At 37.5% G+C, this 18,430-nt stretch overlaps 1 protein-coding gene across 1 annotated transcript in view; it reads left to right on the plus strand.

The window, feature by feature from the left end:
- The window catches only part of SEL1L (SEL1L adaptor subunit of SYVN1 ubiquitin ligase), a 54,738-nt gene that overhangs the window by 24,352 nt on the left and 11,956 nt on the right, over window positions 1-18,430 (plus strand). Inside the window, exons 5-17 of the mRNA XM_059182621.1 lie at window positions 85-190; window positions 1,115-1,277; window positions 3,669-3,722; window positions 3,819-3,878; window positions 5,449-5,530; window positions 5,891-6,045; window positions 9,197-9,253; window positions 12,250-12,318; window positions 13,730-13,807; window positions 15,108-15,170; window positions 16,439-16,526; window positions 16,852-17,000; window positions 17,766-17,931. Of these exons, the coding sequence (XP_059038604.1) occupies window positions 85-190; window positions 1,115-1,277; window positions 3,669-3,722; window positions 3,819-3,878; window positions 5,449-5,530; window positions 5,891-6,045; window positions 9,197-9,253; window positions 12,250-12,318; window positions 13,730-13,807; window positions 15,108-15,170; window positions 16,439-16,526; window positions 16,852-17,000; window positions 17,766-17,931 (1,290 nt within the window). The remainder of the gene's footprint in view (window positions 1-84; window positions 191-1,114; window positions 1,278-3,668; window positions 3,723-3,818; window positions 3,879-5,448; window positions 5,531-5,890; window positions 6,046-9,196; window positions 9,254-12,249; window positions 12,319-13,729; window positions 13,808-15,107; window positions 15,171-16,438; window positions 16,527-16,851; window positions 17,001-17,765; window positions 17,932-18,430) is intronic.

The following is an 18,430-nucleotide window of genomic DNA, read 5'->3' on the forward strand; positions in this document are numbered from 1 at the left end:
GAAGAAAGAACATATACTGATGTTTAATAAATAATTGGTTTAAAAGTAAAATCAGTTTAAAAGCATCTGATATTTTGTTTTTAGCTGAAGAAGAGGCTGCTAAACGGCGGCAAATGCAGGAAGCGGAAATGATGTACCAGACAGGAATGAAAATCCTCAACGGAAGCAACAAGAAAAGCCAGAAAAGAGAGTAGGTAGCATTGCCCGGTCTTTTCTTTCCCTGATATAGTCCGTTACTGAGCTAGAAAGCGCTAAGTGCTTGTTTTTTAACTGCACTGCTGAAGACAGAGGATTACTTAGGCTGTATTTTAAGAAAACCTGATACGACCTATAGACATCAAGGGTATTACTTATATCACATTTCAGCGCTTTGGGCTGAAAAGATTATAAATGTGCATCACAAAAATGAACAATAAGCAAAATGGAAAGAATTAAAATTATAACAGTTTCCAAGAGCCAAGAATATGTATATTGTTTAGAATTCAAAATGACATAAAACAAAAGGAATTCTTGTCTGGTGTTTTTTTTTATTTCTGCTTTGTAATTATCTTGCAGACAAACACTAGAATTTAGGAATTTGGAAAGAACATAAAGTTAAGTTGGAAAGAACATAAAGTTAACATTTTATGTCTCTTAATTTCAGCTGACTTTTGTTATAGTCTGCAAAGATTTTAAAAGAAAATTACAATGATTATTTATTGGGTACTACAGATTATAATTCTTTCTCATTCTTAGACTATTCTAAAATATTGAAATAGCAGAACTGGTACCTTATGTAAAAGACAAAAGTAGCCCAGAATGTTTTCTGTATATATAAGTAACATAGCTTAGTGCAAATCAAATTATCAGAGGGATTCTATAGAATAAGGAAATTATTTATTCTGCATCTGCATAGATTTTGTAAAGCAAAAAACAACAAAAATTTTTTAAAGTTCTTTTTTTAATTTAAGTAATCTCTACACCCAAAGTGGGGTTCAGACTCACAACCCCAAGATCAAAAGTTATATGCTCGTCCAGCTGAGCCAGCAAGTGCCCCCAGATTCTGTAAAAATTGTAATGGCAGTTCCAAAATATTGCTAATTTGTTTGTCTTTTTTAATTGCTTATGTTTAAAGAGCATATCGGTATCTTCAAAAGGCAGCAGGCATGAATCATACCAAGGCCTTGGAGAGAGTGTCATATGCTCTTTTGTTCGGTGATTACCTGACACAGAATATCCAGACAGCTAAAGAGATGTTTGAAAAACTGACTGAAGAAGGCTCTCCTAAGGGACAAACTGTAAGTGTACTTTCACTGCAGAATCTCTTGGCACATAGCATTTGTTAATTTTCACAGCAGTTTATTCTTTATGCTCTGCCCTCACTGAACAAGTAAGGCTGGAAGGTAAAATACCTTTAGATACTAATCCTGTGGCGGATCATTTTACCAGTTCTTGGACAGACAATCTTCTTGTCCAAGAACACTTGTGGTCACCTGAGGGATTTTGCAGCTGCATCTCACCACAATTACATTTGTAGTTTTCCAAATTAAATCTGTACAGAATGAAACATAAAAGTAATTATTTTTTTATCTGAAATCACTACCCATTACCTTTTTTCCAAAGCTCAGATGCTCCAGCTTTTGGTAATCTTCATGTTTTTTTAAAAGATATATTTTACTACAGAAGCAGTCAAAAAAAACACAAAAAACAAAAATAAGAAAACATCATATCTGTACCACCCAGACCTGAACATTGGTAACATGTTAATGCATGCATACCCTTCTTGACCTTTCTCTTTGTGTATTTATACATGTGAACTTACTACGAGATGTCACTGTCTACTGTTCCCTTCCTTGCTCTTTCAGTAAGTAGCCCTCACCGTTCCCGTCCAGTAAATATAACACCCAGAGAGTCTTCATAGGGCAGTGAACCAAAACATTTCCTTTATCCCTGTTTTTGTCCTAAGCAGTATCCAGTCCAGGACGACATCTTCTGCTCGATTGTTAATGAATGTTAGCAGAGTCCCTGCCTCTCTTTCTTGTCTGTGTTCAAGATAGGGCCAGTTGCTCTGCAGAATGGCCTTCTTCAGTTTGTCTGTTTGTTTCTTCCTTTCGGCCTTTATTTTCGTCTTCATCATCTCTATTTCCCATAGAGCTAAAGGCTGATGAACTCAAACCAAGTATTTTTGGCCAAGCCTACCTCATAGAGGGATGTTCTGTATCCCATGTCACATCACACCATTTGGTAAAAAATCTCTGCTTGATTTCTCATGGGTAATAGTAAGATTGACACCTGGATTTAGGAAGCCACCACATTGATTTTAAGTGCTCTCAGTAATTCAGGCTTACTGGAGGTGTGGGATTTGCGTAAATGTAAAGTTTCTAGTCACGGTTAGCAGGAGTCTATTTTCAGACTATTTAAATAATAACAGAAATTGTGACAATTGTTTTCTTTAGGTCTGAATACCTACCCACTCTGCAACTCTCACACGGTTTTGGTTTAATTTATGAACAGGTTACATCTTCATTACTCCCCATTTGTTTTCAAAGATTTTTTTCCCTTCTTTGTATAAGTCAGTTTATCTAAATTCACACATACATTCTTTATTCTACAGACATTTGGTTCTGAAGAATGATTATAATTCTGAAGCTTCTTTCCCCTCTAATAATAGCACCCCATAATGCCATAATGCCACAATGCTTTATATTGTGCAAAGCACTGCAAAGCACTCTTCCATGGTAATTAATTTTAGATGATGTAACAGACACAGCCCCAAAATCACAGTGGCCCAACACTACAAAGAGGTATTCCTTGTTCACGTTAGGGCCAGGGTCAATGTGGTTCCCTTGCTTTTGTCACTCTCTTCCCAATGCTGACTCAGTCAAGGGCCGCTTCTGCCATAATAGCTGCACCATCTGAAACATGGGCAGGCCTCCTGAAGGGAGAAGGGAGGGCTGGAGGATTTTCTGGAAAGTTTTTAATGGCCAGACCTAAAACTGTCTTGAATTTCTCTTTGCTGCATCCTAGCCACATGGCCTTACCCAAGTGCAAGGGCAATGGGGGCTGGGAAATGGAAGAGCTCATGGATTTGACGAACACTGGCACATGACACACCTGCCTTTCTGACTTTAGCTTTTACTTTCATGGTCCTCAGTGGGCAAAGGTAGAACCTTATCAATGCATTGTTTGGTTGGTTGGAGTTTTTTTGTTTGGGTTTTTGTAATGAAAAATTGTGTGTGCTTCAGCATTGTAAAGTGACAAGTTTCTCTGTTACCCCTTCAACATGACCCCAGCCACCCCTTTTTATTGCTAGGATGTTTATTGTGGTAGCCTCTTACTGTTTTCATTGTGTATTCTCCTTTGATAGGTAGTGTGTCAGTGTGATGATACAGCTGTTGATCAAGATAAAGTAAAAGCCATGTTTGTGTTTACCTTTGGTTTTGAAGTATTTTTTTAAGCTGTCTTTAATCTTCAAGCTAAACTTAGTCATTTGTTTAGCTGTATTTCATTGTGTAATTTGTAAAACCTTGAATATATTTCTGAGGCTCTTTAATTAACCATAGTTGTACATACTTGGACTGTTCAAGTCTTTCAGGCTCTAAAGATTCTTGCTGCTTTTCATCGTTCATAAGACTATGTGTATAAACTATTACTAGGGAAGAATTCTTACTTTAATCATTTTATTTCAGGCTCTTGGCTTTCTCTATGCCTCCGGACTTGGTGTTAATTCAAGTCAGGCAAAGGTAATGTTATTAAAGCTTTATTGTATACTACCATTTGAATTGGGTCAGTGTGTGTGTGTTGTGTGTTCAGTTAAGGATATTTTTTTTCTTTCCCAGGCCCTTGTATATTATACTTTTGGAGCTCTTGGGGGCAACCTAATAGCGCACATGGTTTTGGTAAGTAAGACTTTAGTAACATTGAGGAGCAGAATTTTTGGTTCATGAGGGGCCACAGCTTTTCTAGCTTTCATGAATGAGATGTACTTATATTCATCAAGATCAAATATTCAGTTGAACATTCTTCAAATTCTTGTTAATGGGTACAATACTTGCATCTACACATGGATGAAAATTGGCACAGTCCACAATTTTTCTTTGAAATTATGACTTTGGCTATTGCCCTTGTGATAAATGTCTCTCTTATTTTCGTAAATTGGAAAGATTTGTCAAAATCCTTTCTTCAGTTGAATTATCAGAGATTTTACATTTGAATTTATTTTACAATGAAAATTGATTTATATTTTATATTTAAATTTACACAAGTAAGAAGATCATTATAGGAATCAGCTAGAAAAGCTCTTAACTCACACTGGTGTTGGAAAGAAAGGTAGAAGGAGATACTTCTGAGCAAGGAAGTAACTAAAGTAATTCTTGAGGGATAAATAGCAGTGAATGAATAGAAGTGGAAGGGCATTTAGACAACAGGAGCAATACATGCAGAGGGACAGTGATGAGGAAATGTGATGCTTGCACGAAAATACAGGCTGTTTAGTGTGGCTGGAAGGTAGAACGTCAGGAAATTCATCAAGAGTCATGTAAATGGGCTGTACGTCATGCAAAGGAGCTTGGATGTCATCTGTGACAGATGTAAACTGCTGAAGTAATTTAAGCCAGTGAAAAACAAGGATGTTGCTCCCAACTTTCTGAAACATTCTCACTAATTTTGAAGGATTTTTTTTTTTTCCATTGGCTTTTATCATTGGTGGAAACATTTATTCCTCAAACAGTAATTGAAAAGTTCCTTTTAGATGAATTTTCCAGAAATTTGAAGTATATTTTTATATGGCAAAAGTATGTTAAATATTTCTGACCTATATCTTTTTTTTTATTATTTACCAATCTTCTTAAACAGTGGCTACAGAATAAGAACATTAAATATTATACACATTATTATACAATAGTGCCCAAAGGATTGTTAAAGTTTGTAAAGTTATTTGAGTCTGTGCTGAATGATTCAAGAGAGCTCTACTTTTTTTTTTTTTCCCCTGTTTTTTATAATTAGCTATCCTCCTCAGGCTGAAACCATTTTTTGCTCATGTTACTGTGCCTGCTCCTAGTAGTCTCTCATCTTCCCTATTTTACTGATTTGTTGCTTCTTTGCTGGTTTGGTAGATCAACCCATTTTCGTTAAAATCAGGTTTACAATAAGATTAGAATGTATTCTAAGCAAGAACCTCAGTAATTTTCTCTTATACGTGAGATACACACACTTCATCCATAAAGTTCACAGCATCTGTTCTGATTTCTGTGGGAACTTCATTACTTCCTAGTTCTCAACTATATTCTGGTTTTTGGAGTTGCTGAATAAATTACCTCAGAACCTAAAAGAGGATAAATGAGGTGGTAATGTGCTGGGATCAAGGGACTGCGGAAGTATGTTCTGAGCGCGGGTGGCTTTATTCATTCCATCAAGAATGCCAGTGGAGCGTGTGAGCCTGCAGTCTTCTCACTAGAGCTTATCTCACAGGGTTATCGGTACTGGGCTGGCATCGGAGTCCTCCAGAGCTGTGAATCGGCACTGACTCACTATCGTCTTGTTGCCAATCACGGTATCTATTTTTTTTTTGCCTTTCACCTTATCAAAAGAAACAAAAAACAGAATGGAATTAACTTCAAATACATCTGCTTTTGTTGTACTACTTGAAATAATCATGATCGACTCTCTTACATGGAATGATCTTTACACTAGTTGATGAAGATCTCCTTTCCGTGTGTGTGCACGTGCACGCGTGCTCTGGGTACCACTTATTTAATATTATTTAATATTTTGTGGAAAAGACTTGCTATTTTGTATAATCTATAGATTACTGTTAGCATAGTGTCTGTCAGTGTTGCGCAGCTGAAATTCTACTCTGTGGAACAATCCTTCTGACCTTCCTCCATGTTATTACTTCATCCCCCTCTTTCAGTTGCTAGTGATATCTCGCTGACAGGAGGCTCAGTAGTACAGAGAATACGGCTGCCTGACGAGGTGGAAAATCCAGGAATGAATAGTGGAATGCTGGAAGAAGATTTGATTCAATACTATCAGTTCCTAGCAGAAAAAGGGGATGTACAAGCACAGGTATGTGTTTAAACATCTCATGGCGTATGTCACTGTATTATATATTACAGTCTTGGGGCAAACACTTGCATGCATAAAAACATTTCCATTGCTCTGAGCCATTATTAACTACATGTTAGAATCACCTGACGAGTACCATTTTTGAAAGTACCAAGAGTCTCAGACTGTCAAGACGTCCCCACTTAGATTCATCTAGGATGTAGCCTAGGCATTGATAGTTCATAGAAGCTGTCCAGGAAGTTGCACCATGGTTGAAAGCTGCCGCTTGAACAGAACAGTGTCTTACTGATGATGAAGGCTCTTATTGGAGTCACCAAGGGTGAAAACTGCCACTCTCTAAAAGTTTCTGGAACTTTTGGAATTTCAGATGCCCTTCAGAGCCATTTACTCTTCATGTTTCTTTTGTTCATTAATTTTCTCAAGATCAAGGACAGAAGTCGTCTTTTTCAATGTAAATTGAATGTTATATCCGTCAAAGGACCATGTATAATTTGTTATTTCATGGGCTGATAATCCTGATATAAAAAGGAGGACTGCCTTTTTTTCTGTGCAGTTTAGAAGTCTTTTCTGGTTTAGATATATAGAGAGATGATACTTTCTGAGAACAATTGATTTTAAAACTTAGCAGAAGGGAATCCTATGTTAAAAAAAAAAATTGTAGTGAAAAATAAAAATTTTAGTTCATGGAAATTATAATATAATATAATATATAATTATAAATTATATAATTATAATATAATCTTGTCTAACTAAACATCTTTCTTTTATATCAGAAGCCAGTTAAAATTCAAAACCCATCTAAACGCCCCAAAATAGGGAATTATTTAGCTCAACTATGACACTTCCATGTAGTGGAATTTTATGCAACCATTAAAAATTATGTAGAATACTACTTAACTGTGGAAAGCTGACTTCAGTGTATTCAGTGGAAAACTCAAGCTAAAAAACTCCATGTGTGGTATAGTATATAATTCTGTTCTTTTTACTACTGGAACTACAGCTTGAATACAAAAAAGTACATAAATCTGAGGCATACAGCCCCCTGCTTGATCACAAGTGAGCCTCCTATGAAGCACAGCTAGCATCCCAGCAGTCCCTTCTGACCTGACCTCTAACACTGTGGACCATTTTGGCTTGGTTTTGAATTTTATGTTTAAAAAAATTGAATTTTATGTTTAAAAAAAAAATCATACAGCATTTTTTGGTATCAGCTTCTTTTGCTCAGCATTATGTTTATGAAATTAACCCATGTGTTTTCATGTAGCTGAAATTATTAATTTACATTGCTCCATGGTATTTCATTATATAAAAATCCCACAACTTTTTTACCCATTTTACTCTTCCCAGATTTGGGTGATTGCAAATAATGCCCTGTTCATATTCTCTTGCATGTCTTGTGCATCAGTACTGTCTTAAACTCCTATAACTTGATAGATCTTGATACGTGGTTGAATACATTTTCTTGCTATTATAGTTTTCATTACATTCAGCTCAATTTTCATTGTTATTTCTTCTGATCCATGTGTAATTTTAGAAGTGAATTGCTTAGTTTTCATATAAAGGGAAGATTTATTACTTAAACCTTTCTGTTGATTTCTAGCTTAATACACTGTGGTCAGAATACACTGTACGGGGGCGCCTCGGTGACACAGTCAGTTAAGCATCTGACTCCTAGTTTTGGCTCAGGTTGTGAGATGGAGTGCCATGTCAGGCTGCACACCCATTGTGGAGTCTGCTTAAGATTCTCCCTCCCGAGAGTGCCTGGGTGGCTCAGTCAGTTAAGCGTCTGCCTTTGGCTTAGCACATGATCCCTGGGTCCTGGGACCGAGCCCCACATCAGGCTCGCTGCTCAGTGGGGAGCCTACATCTAAATTAAAAACAAAAAAAGAAGAAGAAGAAGAATATGCCATGTATGATTTTATTTGTTTTGGATTTGCTGAGACTTGCTTTATGGTCCATTGTTTGGGCAAATATTGTTTACTAAAGAGAATGTAAATTTTATAGTCTTTGGTTGTATCATTCTTTCTGTGTCAGTTGAGTTATGTTTCTTAATCCTGTTGTTCAGATCTTGTGAATCCTTACTAAATTTGCCTCCTTTTTCTATCCAGCAATGAGACAGCATTGTCTAAATTGCCCACTTTGGTGTGAATTTGTCTCTGTCTTCTATTTCTGTCAATTTTGATTTATGCATTTTAGGCCATGTGGAGTGCATATAGACTTAATACTGTTATCTTTTTGTTAAACTAGCTTGTATATCATGAAATGTCCTCTTTTATCTCCAGAAATGTTTTTTGCTTTAAATTGTACTTTGTCTGATACTAGCTAGCTATGCCACTTTCTTTTGGTTAATATTCATATGGAGGATCTTTTCTATCTTTTGTACTCAACCTCTTATGTTTAAGGTACGTCTCTTAGAAGCATATTGGACTATTATTTTTTAATCCATTCTGACAGTCTTTTAATTAAAAGTAATGAATAATATATTTTTGTTTACATTTTCTGTGTTGCTTGCTTTCTTTCATTTTGCTTTTCCATGCTGCTTCATATCTCTTTCCTTACATTCTCTTGGTTTCATTGTTTTTGCTATTATACCTCCTCCCCTCTCCTAAGGTGATAGTTGGACTTTGTTTTACTATTTTATCAAAGTCTAATATAAATGAACACTTTTGCCATTTCTTGGACTTTAGACAACTCTGTATGGTTTTAATTTTATATATTTTTGAATTGTGCAAGATATTCTTACATACAGTGCATATAATTTAGATACATTCATAAGTTTAACTTTCCATTGCTCTTTATTTCTTACTGTATCTTCAGGCTTCCCGGGATAATTTGCCTTCCTCCTACAAAACATCCTTTAGTATTTCCTTCAGAGTGGGTTCACTGGTGACAAATTTAGTTTTAGTTTGCCTGAAGTCGCCTTCATTTCATCTTTATTTCAGAAAGATACCTTGTAATTAAAAGCAGGCATTTTCAGTTTTTAAAAAATGTAGGTTAAAATAGAGTAATATCTTCAGGAGTTAAGACTAAGTCTTCACTTTTTTGAATTCTAAAAAGAAACCTTTTTATGACCAAATGTTTTCTTATTGGTCTAATTTAATGACACACCAGTTGCTTCCATTTACTTTTGCTCATTTTTGTTAATTTTCAGGTTGGTCTGGGGCAACTTCATCTGCATGGAGGGCGTGGAGTAGAACAAAATCATCAGGTAACTTTCTTGTTCCCAGGGCTTTGTACTTCACGGTGTAGAAGGAAACAATGCTCTAGATATATTTCCTATCAATGACAGTATCAAGTTTGTTACTTAGACAGTCATCACAAATGATCTTTCAAGATCCAACTAACCCTTGAAAAAACTGAAGACTAAAAATGTGACTATTGGGGCACCTGGGTGGCTCAGTGGGTTAAGCCTCTGTCTTAGACTTAGATCATGATCTCAGGGTCCTGGGATCAAGCTCCGCATCAGGCTCTCTGCTCAACAAGGAGCTGCTTCTCCCTCTCTCTTCCTGCCGCTCTGCCTACTTTGATCTCTCTCTCTCTCTGTCAAATAAATAAAATCTTAAAATTAAAAAATAAATTGATCGATTAATAAATAAGAAAAATGTGATTATATCCACCTCATAATGGTGGGAAGGGTTTTTTAAATTCTGAAGTCTAGTTCTCAATATTGCCAACAATACATACACAGTAACTTGGTTTCCTATAGGTATGTGGTAGAAGTTTGTCTTAAAATTTCTATTAGAAAATATTTCAAGGGTGGGATGCCTGTGTGGCTCAGTTGGTTAAGCGGCTGGCTTCAGCTCAGGTCATGATCCCAGTGTCCTGGAATCAAGTCCCACATCGGGCTCCTTGCTCGGCAGGGAGCCTGCTTCTCCCTTTGCCTCTGCCAGTGCTCGCACTCTCTCTCTCTCTCTCTCTCTCTCTCTCTCTGACAAATAAATAAATAAAATCTTTTAAAAAATAAATAAATAAAAAAGAAAATATTTCAGGGGTGCCTGGGTGGCTCAGTCAGTTAAGCATCTGACTTCAGCTCAGGTCATGATCCCAAGGTCCTGGGATTGAGTACTGCCTTGGGCTGCATGCTCCGCAGGGAGCCTGCTTCTTCCTCTGCTTATCTCTCTCTCTTTCTGTCTCTTATGAATAAATAAATAAAATCGTTAAAAAAGAAAATATTTCATAGAACTGAGGAAAATCATTGTTGAGTTTGTGAGAAATTAGGAGTATACAACTATAGCAATCAGATCTGTATCCAGCTTTTGTGCACTTTATGCCCTAAATCTTGCTCATCTCTTCACTTGTATCCATCGGTACACCTTGTGTGAGTCATCTCCTGCTTGCATTTCAAAAGCAGTAGCCTGTGTTTGTAAACCACACACCTTGTGGTTCCCTTGCTTTAAATTCTTGAGTGGTCCTGGGTGCCTGGGTGGCTCAGTCGCTAAGCGTCTGCCTTTGGCTCAGGCCAGGGTCCTGGGATCGAGTCCCACATCAGGCTTCCAGCTCCACGGGAAGCCTGTTTCTCCCTCTCCCAGTCCCCCTGCTTGTGTTCCCTCTCTCGCTGCGTCTCTGTCATTCATAAATCAATCTTTCTATAAATCTTTTAAAAAAATAAAATAAACTCTTGAATGGTCCATAATTGCCAGTCGCTTGAAAACCAAAACCTTTATTTAACATGATTTCCAGGATTTGTACCAGTCTGCTTAGCTCACCAGTTCCTTGCTTTCTGAGTCACAAGCACATGGACCTTTTCTCAGGTCTTTGAAAAGGTGAAGAAACTACCTTGGGATTTCTGGAATGCTAGTCCTTCTGTCTAGAGTGAATATTATCCTGCCTCCTTTCTTTACGTAGCTAATTCCTACTCATCCTCTAGAATTCAACTCCAGTATCTCTTCCCATAATGTTTCTCTAGACTCCTAACCCCACTCCAGAATAGGTCATGTACCACAGTTACGATTTCCGAAAATCTGTATTTGTGGCCGTTACCCATTGTAAATTTGCTAATTATGTAATTAAGGCTTTTCCTCTGCTAGAACGTAAGTTACAGAAGAGCAAGACTTTGCCACTTTATTCCCAGCACCTGACAATGCCTAGCACATAATGAGTTATTGGTAAATGTTTGTCAGACTAATAAAACTATTACTCTGCCATAACAGTTAAATATTCTAATTAAGGTTATTTCATTTCCATATCCCATCAACTTTAAGACGTAGATGATAACAAAATACACTTATCACTTAAAACTATACCAAATATCCATGCTTGGTTTGTTTGTTTTAAGTCAGGAGGCATTTTGACTACTTTCATTGTCTTTAGGTCATTCAAATATATGTCATTAGGCCAGATGAACTGGCTAATAAAAATGTCAGGTGAGAGAACAATCTGCTGCATGCCTTTTATACAAGTTTTGGGATATCCTTGGTATGTGCTGCCTACTTGCAAAACACCTACACTACAATAAATTTTTTCACCATCTTCTCAGAAGGATAAAAGGAGTTCCCAGTACAGAACTGCATTAATTCATTAATGCGCCTGCCATGTGCCTGTTCACTGCTAGGCATTCAGAATACAATGCTAGATAAAATAGCTTTGGTCTTTTTGTCTTTGCAGAGCTTCAAATTTAATAGAACTAGAATATTAGATTTTTTTTTAAATGATCACACCAACAAACATGTAATAAATTGTGATTGTTGTTATTAAGGAGAATGAAAGGGTCCAGTAAGGTTAATAAGCAGGAGGTGGCGGGTCCTGAGGCAGGAAGGACCAGAGTGCAGAGAGCAAGCTGAACAGTACTGAAGTAAGCAGTGTCTGTTCATGCCAGTAGACCCCCTGCAAAATATCAAGGGACTGTAAGGACCAGCATGTTAAGTGTTTTGAACTGTTGCTTTGGGTGACTGAAGACTAAAGGCAAGGAGACCAAGGAGGGGAGTTCCAGAAGGTCAGATGTGAGATAATATAGCTTAGCCTAGTGGAAGATCATGGGTTGATTCAAGAGGAGTTGGGTGGTGAAAGTTTACAGAATTCAGTGATGGATTGGGCATGAAGAGGGGTGGGTACCTGGAGCACCCAAGAGATGTCATAATGCAGTTTAAACTGAGATGCTGCCATATTAGAAGATTTTTTTGAATGTTCCTGAAATGATTATTTTGGTTAAAAGTGAAAGGCAGATTCTATAAAAACTAATTATTTTAATAAATTCTTTTCTTACAGAGAGCATTCGACTACTTCAATTTAGCAGCTAATGCTGGCAATTCACATGCCATGGCCTTCTTGGGAAAGGTACTGTACACCCTGTGAACTCTTACATAATAACAAGAGGTATTTACATAATAAGCAGATGTTGTAGTTACAATCTACAGTTTACCAAAAGTAAACTGGAAATAAAATTTCCAATATAAGGATATTGTGTCTTATGGTAAGGTAAGTGCGACTTCCAGGCATTTTCTTAGGTAACGTAAAGAAATAACATTTCCTCATCGGTATGTTAATTTCCTTTTGAAGTTAACTATCATTGAGGTGTGTGTATCATATGCAATAATGAGGACTTTTTTTCTTTATGCTGTGGGGGTTTGTTTGCTAAGTCTGTCATAATTGCCTGTCTTCCAAATGAGTAGAGGCAACAAACAAAGAGTTTGTTGGAATCTGTCCGTAGGCTTTAATCATCTTCAGTGTGATGGCCATCACCCAGCCGTCAATGCAGTTCTTTTCTAAGCAAGGAAAACACTCAAGTCTAGAGACCTAACAAATAGATTCCATGTAACATGCCACAGTTTCAAAACTTCCTTTTTCATTATTTTGAAAGCAAATACTATATAAATCAGTGGATATTTTCATCCATAACTAAATCCTAAGGTTAGGGTGCTCAGGTAGAATAAATCTGTCACAAAGGTTCTTACAAATAGAAAAATCTTATCAGTATTTGCCTCATAATCACAACCAGTTATTTGGGGCCTGAGAACCAGACATGTGGACGTCCCCGCTATTATTGCATCAGAATCGGGATTCCCCATCTATTTTTGTTAAGCCTTTAAGAGCTTTCCATTCTAGCCCTTTCAGTTCTTGTTCTGAATTCCTAATTAACCCCATCTCAGAAAAAGATTTTCATTGCCGTTTTCTAAATGTATACGTGGATGAAAACAGCCTCAGTCATTCTGTTCTTCTTTCTCTTGGACCTTTTATCATGTTCTGTACCTGGTATTCTAGTCATTTAGTGCTTGAAACCTTAAGATAACTTTTCAGTTATTTCTTTTCCTGAACCTAAGGCCTACCCTAGTTCTTACCCTGAGGGAAGTCGTGGTGGAAGAGAGAGGGAAGCGGGCACTGTCAGTAGCACCCTTTCTCTCGTGTGATCACTGACCCCAAGCAACTCTCCAGCCATTTGACTGCCCTGGGATAGAGTGAGAGAAAAGATTCACCTTGAATAAAAGGTTTTCTCCTCCTGAGATTGATCTGTGAACTGACTTTAATATATTCATGTTTATAGAAAAGTAACAAATTTGTTATGACAAAGAGGATATAATAATATTGTTTACTTTAAAGGTTTTACTTTTAAATTTAAAATATCTGATGGGGAATTTTAAACTGTTCCAAGATTTCATGATACTTAACAAAAACCAGAATGAGATGAGATAGAAATACATTATAGGTGAGAAGGGTATAATTTTTAATAAAATTAGGTTCTGTTTTTCAGATGTATTCAGAGGGAAGTGATATTGTACCACAAAGTAATGAGACAGCTCTTCACTACTTTAAGAAAGCTGCTGACATGGTAAGACCTCATGACTCAGTGTATTGAAATGTGTGCCATATTATTATTATTTTAATAAGTAAGTTTATTACACTGAAGGATTAGTCATAACCAACTCATGCCTGAAATGACTGAAAGCACTTATGTAGATTAGATTAATGGGAATGGACTGGCTAGAAAAAAAATATTTCCAATAAAAAGCAATTTATTTGGGGGGTGCAAATGATTGAATATTAAACCTCTGTTTCAATTTCATTGAGAAGTTTCCTCATTGGAGAAATACTGATTTTACTAATGCAAAGAGAGATATTATGATTTTGCCCTATTTGTATGGCAACTTGAGCTTTCCTTTTGGAAAGTACTGGGTACTTTTGATAATCATAAATATACAACTTGGGCTTTCTTTGCCCCAGAGAAAACTATATATGAATTTTTTTAATTTTTTTTTATTTATTTGACAGACAGAGATCACAAGTAGGCACAGAAGCAGACAGACAGAGAGAGAGAGAGAGGGGGAAGCAGGCTCCCGCTGAGCAGAGAGCCTGATGTGGGGCTTGATCCCAGGACCCTGAGATTGTGACCTGAGCTGAAGGCAGAGGCTTAACCCGCTGAGCCACCCAGGCGCCCCTATATATGAATTTTTAAGACTCTATGCCTCCAGTGTGTACGTTTATTTCCTTACCGGCTATGTATTACTTTAGTTCCAAATGTCAGTTGAGTATTTCCCAAGGGGATGCTGTGACACTTTTTAAAAGATGCCTCTACCCGTCCGAGTTTAGTTTGAATTTTAGATTTTTCTCTTTCAGGTCTTAAAACAATTGATTATCTTTGTTTTGTGGCACTCCAGTAATCTTAAGTGTTATTTTTGCCACCTGATCCCAATATTGTTGTTTTACCTGGTGGTTGACTTTACACGATGGCATCTCCCTTCTTTATTGGGGAGGGAGGTTACCAATGAAAAACTACCCAAAAAGTGACCTACTTTTAATTTTAAGAAGAAGAAATACAGTAGTCATGTTTTCTCTCGTAAACTCGTGGAACAGGTGGTCATAAGGTAAGTCACCAAAATTTAATTTTAGATAAATGTACTATTTCCTCTTTTTCAGCAAATTACTGAAGACCCCCTCCCCCCCAAATCTCTGAAAGTCAGTATTTCATTTAGCCTGATGGGAAGGAGAATTTTGAATTGAAAAACGCAAAGACATTTCTTGAATATGCTTGTAAATTACTACTTTGGTAGTTATTTAATCTTGCCTGTTATTTGTTCTTTTTTTTGTTTTGTTTTCTAATGAATCCTTTCACTCTTGTCTCTGGTTTGCAGGGCAACCCAGTTGGACAGAGTGGACTTGGAATGGCTTACCTCTATGGAAGAGGAGTTCAAGTTGTAAGTTTTTAGTCTAACATTCTGACTTAGGCAGGCAGTCAGCTGGTGAGGTAGGGAAGTATCTACTGAAATAGGAAAAGCTGAAACTTTTACTGTTCTCTGAGTACCCAGTACCCACCATACTAACTGCCGTCTTCGAATGGCTCTGTGTCTTGCACTTTTACTGAAGATGTGAAGCTGTCTCTCATGCTGTCTATGCTCTCTACCCCACCTATGCTTCCATCTCTCCAAGACTTCTCCCTCCCCGCTTCTTCACTTGAGCCTAAGAAAATGCTTGTTTCTCCCATTTCAAGGGAGAAAATCTTTCTGTTTTGTTCCTTTTCTTCTAGTTACTACTTCTCTTCTCTCCAGTCCTTCACTACAAAGCCAGGTTTCTCCAAAGAGTGAACTGTATTAGTGACTACCACTCACTTTTTAGCTCTTAGCAGTCAGACTTCTGCCCCAGGTAACCGCTCTCTGCAGGTCACCAGTAACCTCCCAAATGTCAACTCCTGTTGACTTTTTGATTCTATGTCACTTAAACTCTTTCTGCCCTGGAATTCTGCAGGTTCTCTTGGTTTTCCTAGGCCATTGCTTCTCATCCTTCTGTACTACTTCCTCATGTCGTACGCCCCGACATTCTCCTTGCTGCCCTCTTCTCTGTATGATCTTTCCAAGTCAAATGTATTTAATGGGCCTGTAGTTAAGTTTAGGATTCTAATCTATAGGTGTTCCTTAGCAGAGAAAACAGTAGTGTGTTCTCATTTTGATTCCTTCTATCATTTTAGGACACAAAAATTCAGTACTGATCTTTGTTTTAATTTTTCTCCATGGATAGGTATAATATTTGAAATCTAATAATCATACAGTATTTGATAAGCTACACAGGGAAAGAATGAATGAGGAGAGAATAATTTTCCTTATTGAATGTTAGAAAAATTGACGTTTCAAAAAGATTTTTTGGTTAATAGGAAAGATACAAGTGTTTCACAAGTTCTAGTCTTGTGTTCCAAGGTTTTTCCAAAGAACCAGAATGAGCATTATGTAGGCTTTTTGAGAGTGAACAAATGAATTGTTCACAGTCTTAAATATATTAACTCCTCTGTGATATAGACTACTATCTGTATATTATAAAAACTATAAAAAGAAGGTAGTCTTTTTAATGGCTCTTTGAGAATATCTTGTATGTGTTTTCTTAACTCTTTTTAATGAATGACTCTTCTAACTTCTGAGTAGATCAGCCTTTTGAGTTTTCTCATCGTGTGGTCATGTGACCTGTTTTCCTGCAGAATTATGATCTCGCACTAAAGTATTTCCAGAAAGCTGCTGAGCAAGGCTGGGTGGATGGGCAACTGCAGCTCGGCTCTATGTACTATAGTAAGTAACATTGGCATCAAACGCTGGATATCCCAAGACCCGCATTACTCATTACCCACTAGATGCCACTGTGATATGGAAATGAGAGCTATCGCATTCTGGCTGATGAATATTCTCCCAATTCAGTGATTTGTGCATCTCGTTTTTCATTGTAAATTATGCTAATCTGTATTAATATACTAATCTGCATTAGTAAGATTCACATCTTTCCTGAGTAAGAATTCTGAATTTCATTTAATTTTACTCATTATGTAAGGCTTCTCTGGTGCTTCAGCTAAATCTTTTTTAAGACTATTTCTGACCTTTCGTGTGATTTTCGTTACAGATGGCATTGGAGTCAAGAGGGATTATAAACAGGCCTTGAAGTATTTTAATTTAGCTTCTCAGGGAGGCCATATCTTGGCTTTCTATAACCTAGCACAGATGCACGCCAGCGGCACAGGTGTGATGCGATCGTGTCACACTGCAGTGGAGGTAAGGGCTTTTCCACAGACTCATACACAGGACATCAGTTCTCCCCAGTGGAAAGTCTGTCATTTTAATTCTGGTTTTCTTTGCCATGATTTTGTCTCAAGTAGAAACAAACTCAACCCATTATTAGCTTTGATACACTGAGGGAAGACTCAGGGCCGGTGTGTCACTGTCATGCTTGTTGATCTCATGTGGTTCTCCTCACTAGAATCCGTTTATAAGGACAGGGGGTGTTGTGTGCACTCTCTAGCACCTGGAAAGCATCTGAAGCAGCACCAAAAAAGTCTGTGTTGAATGATTGTGGTAGAGGGGAATGCTGTTGTCTCCCAAAAGGAACGTCTCTTTAGCTCTCTCATAAGTGGCGCTTCAGGTTGGCATTTAATGAATGCTTGGTGCAATTTCCAGACCACCCTGTGCTTCAGTTTCCTTGGTTGTGAAATGGGGCCGTTAATAGGACTTACCTCATGGAGTGTTCCCCATGACCTCATGGGAGCTTTAAGGCGAATTCTGTACGTACTGTACTTAAAGCGAGCACTAGAACAGTGCCTGGCGAGAGTAATGGATATAATTGTTTACTGTTATTTTTATAAGCCTCTTCTAAAGACAAACTGAAAGCTTCAAATAAAATCCCAGACTTCTGTATATATTTAATTAAGCTGCCAGAGATTCAGAGGTAGCCTAACGGTCACTGGAAGCCAAAGTGCAAAACTGATTTTCTGGCATATGTTCCTTATTTTCTTACGGGTTTTTCTTCTCCTCTTCTCACAGTTGTTCAAGAATGTATGTGAACGAGGCCGCTGGTCCGAGAGGCTTATGACGGCCTATAACAGCTATAAAGACGGCGACTATAATGCCGCCGTGATCCAGTACCTCCTGCTGGCCGAACAGGGCTACGAGGTAGCGCAGAGCAATGCAGCCTTCATTCTCGATCAGAGTAAGGCTCACCGCCGCCCCACCTTGGCTCACATCCCATCATCTGTTCATGTTTAAAGCGGAAAGCCACAAAGAAACTTCTTTATTGTTGTAAATAGACATGAATAACATACGTGCTTGAGTCATTTCCCTCAGCTCCCGAAGCCAGCCAAGTTAGTTTTATATGTTAGAGTTGACAATAGAAATCGATTTGCCATTCATCACAGAGTTAACTTCTTCTAGTAAATCCATCTTTCAAAATACAGCACATATAACAATATTGTTTTTCCAGCGATACATAGGTCCTTAGAAGCAGCTCAGTAGTTAGTCTCCTTATTAGTTCTGTGGATACAGCGTGCTGCAGGAAATAATGCGTCCTGGATTGAGGCAGTGAGTCCTTTGAACTCCGTATTTTATTCTAATACTGGTTTGATGTCAATACAATGATTTTTTCGTTCAGTCTTTGCCATATCCCAATTCTTATTTAAGTAATGTTTACACCCTGGCTTGTAAATGAAACC

The sequence above is a fragment of the Mustela lutreola genome, chromosome 7 (assembly GCF_030435805.1).
Source record: "Mustela lutreola isolate mMusLut2 chromosome 7, mMusLut2.pri, whole genome shotgun sequence".
Lineage (NCBI taxonomy): Eukaryota > Metazoa > Chordata > Mammalia > Carnivora > Mustelidae > Mustela > Mustela lutreola.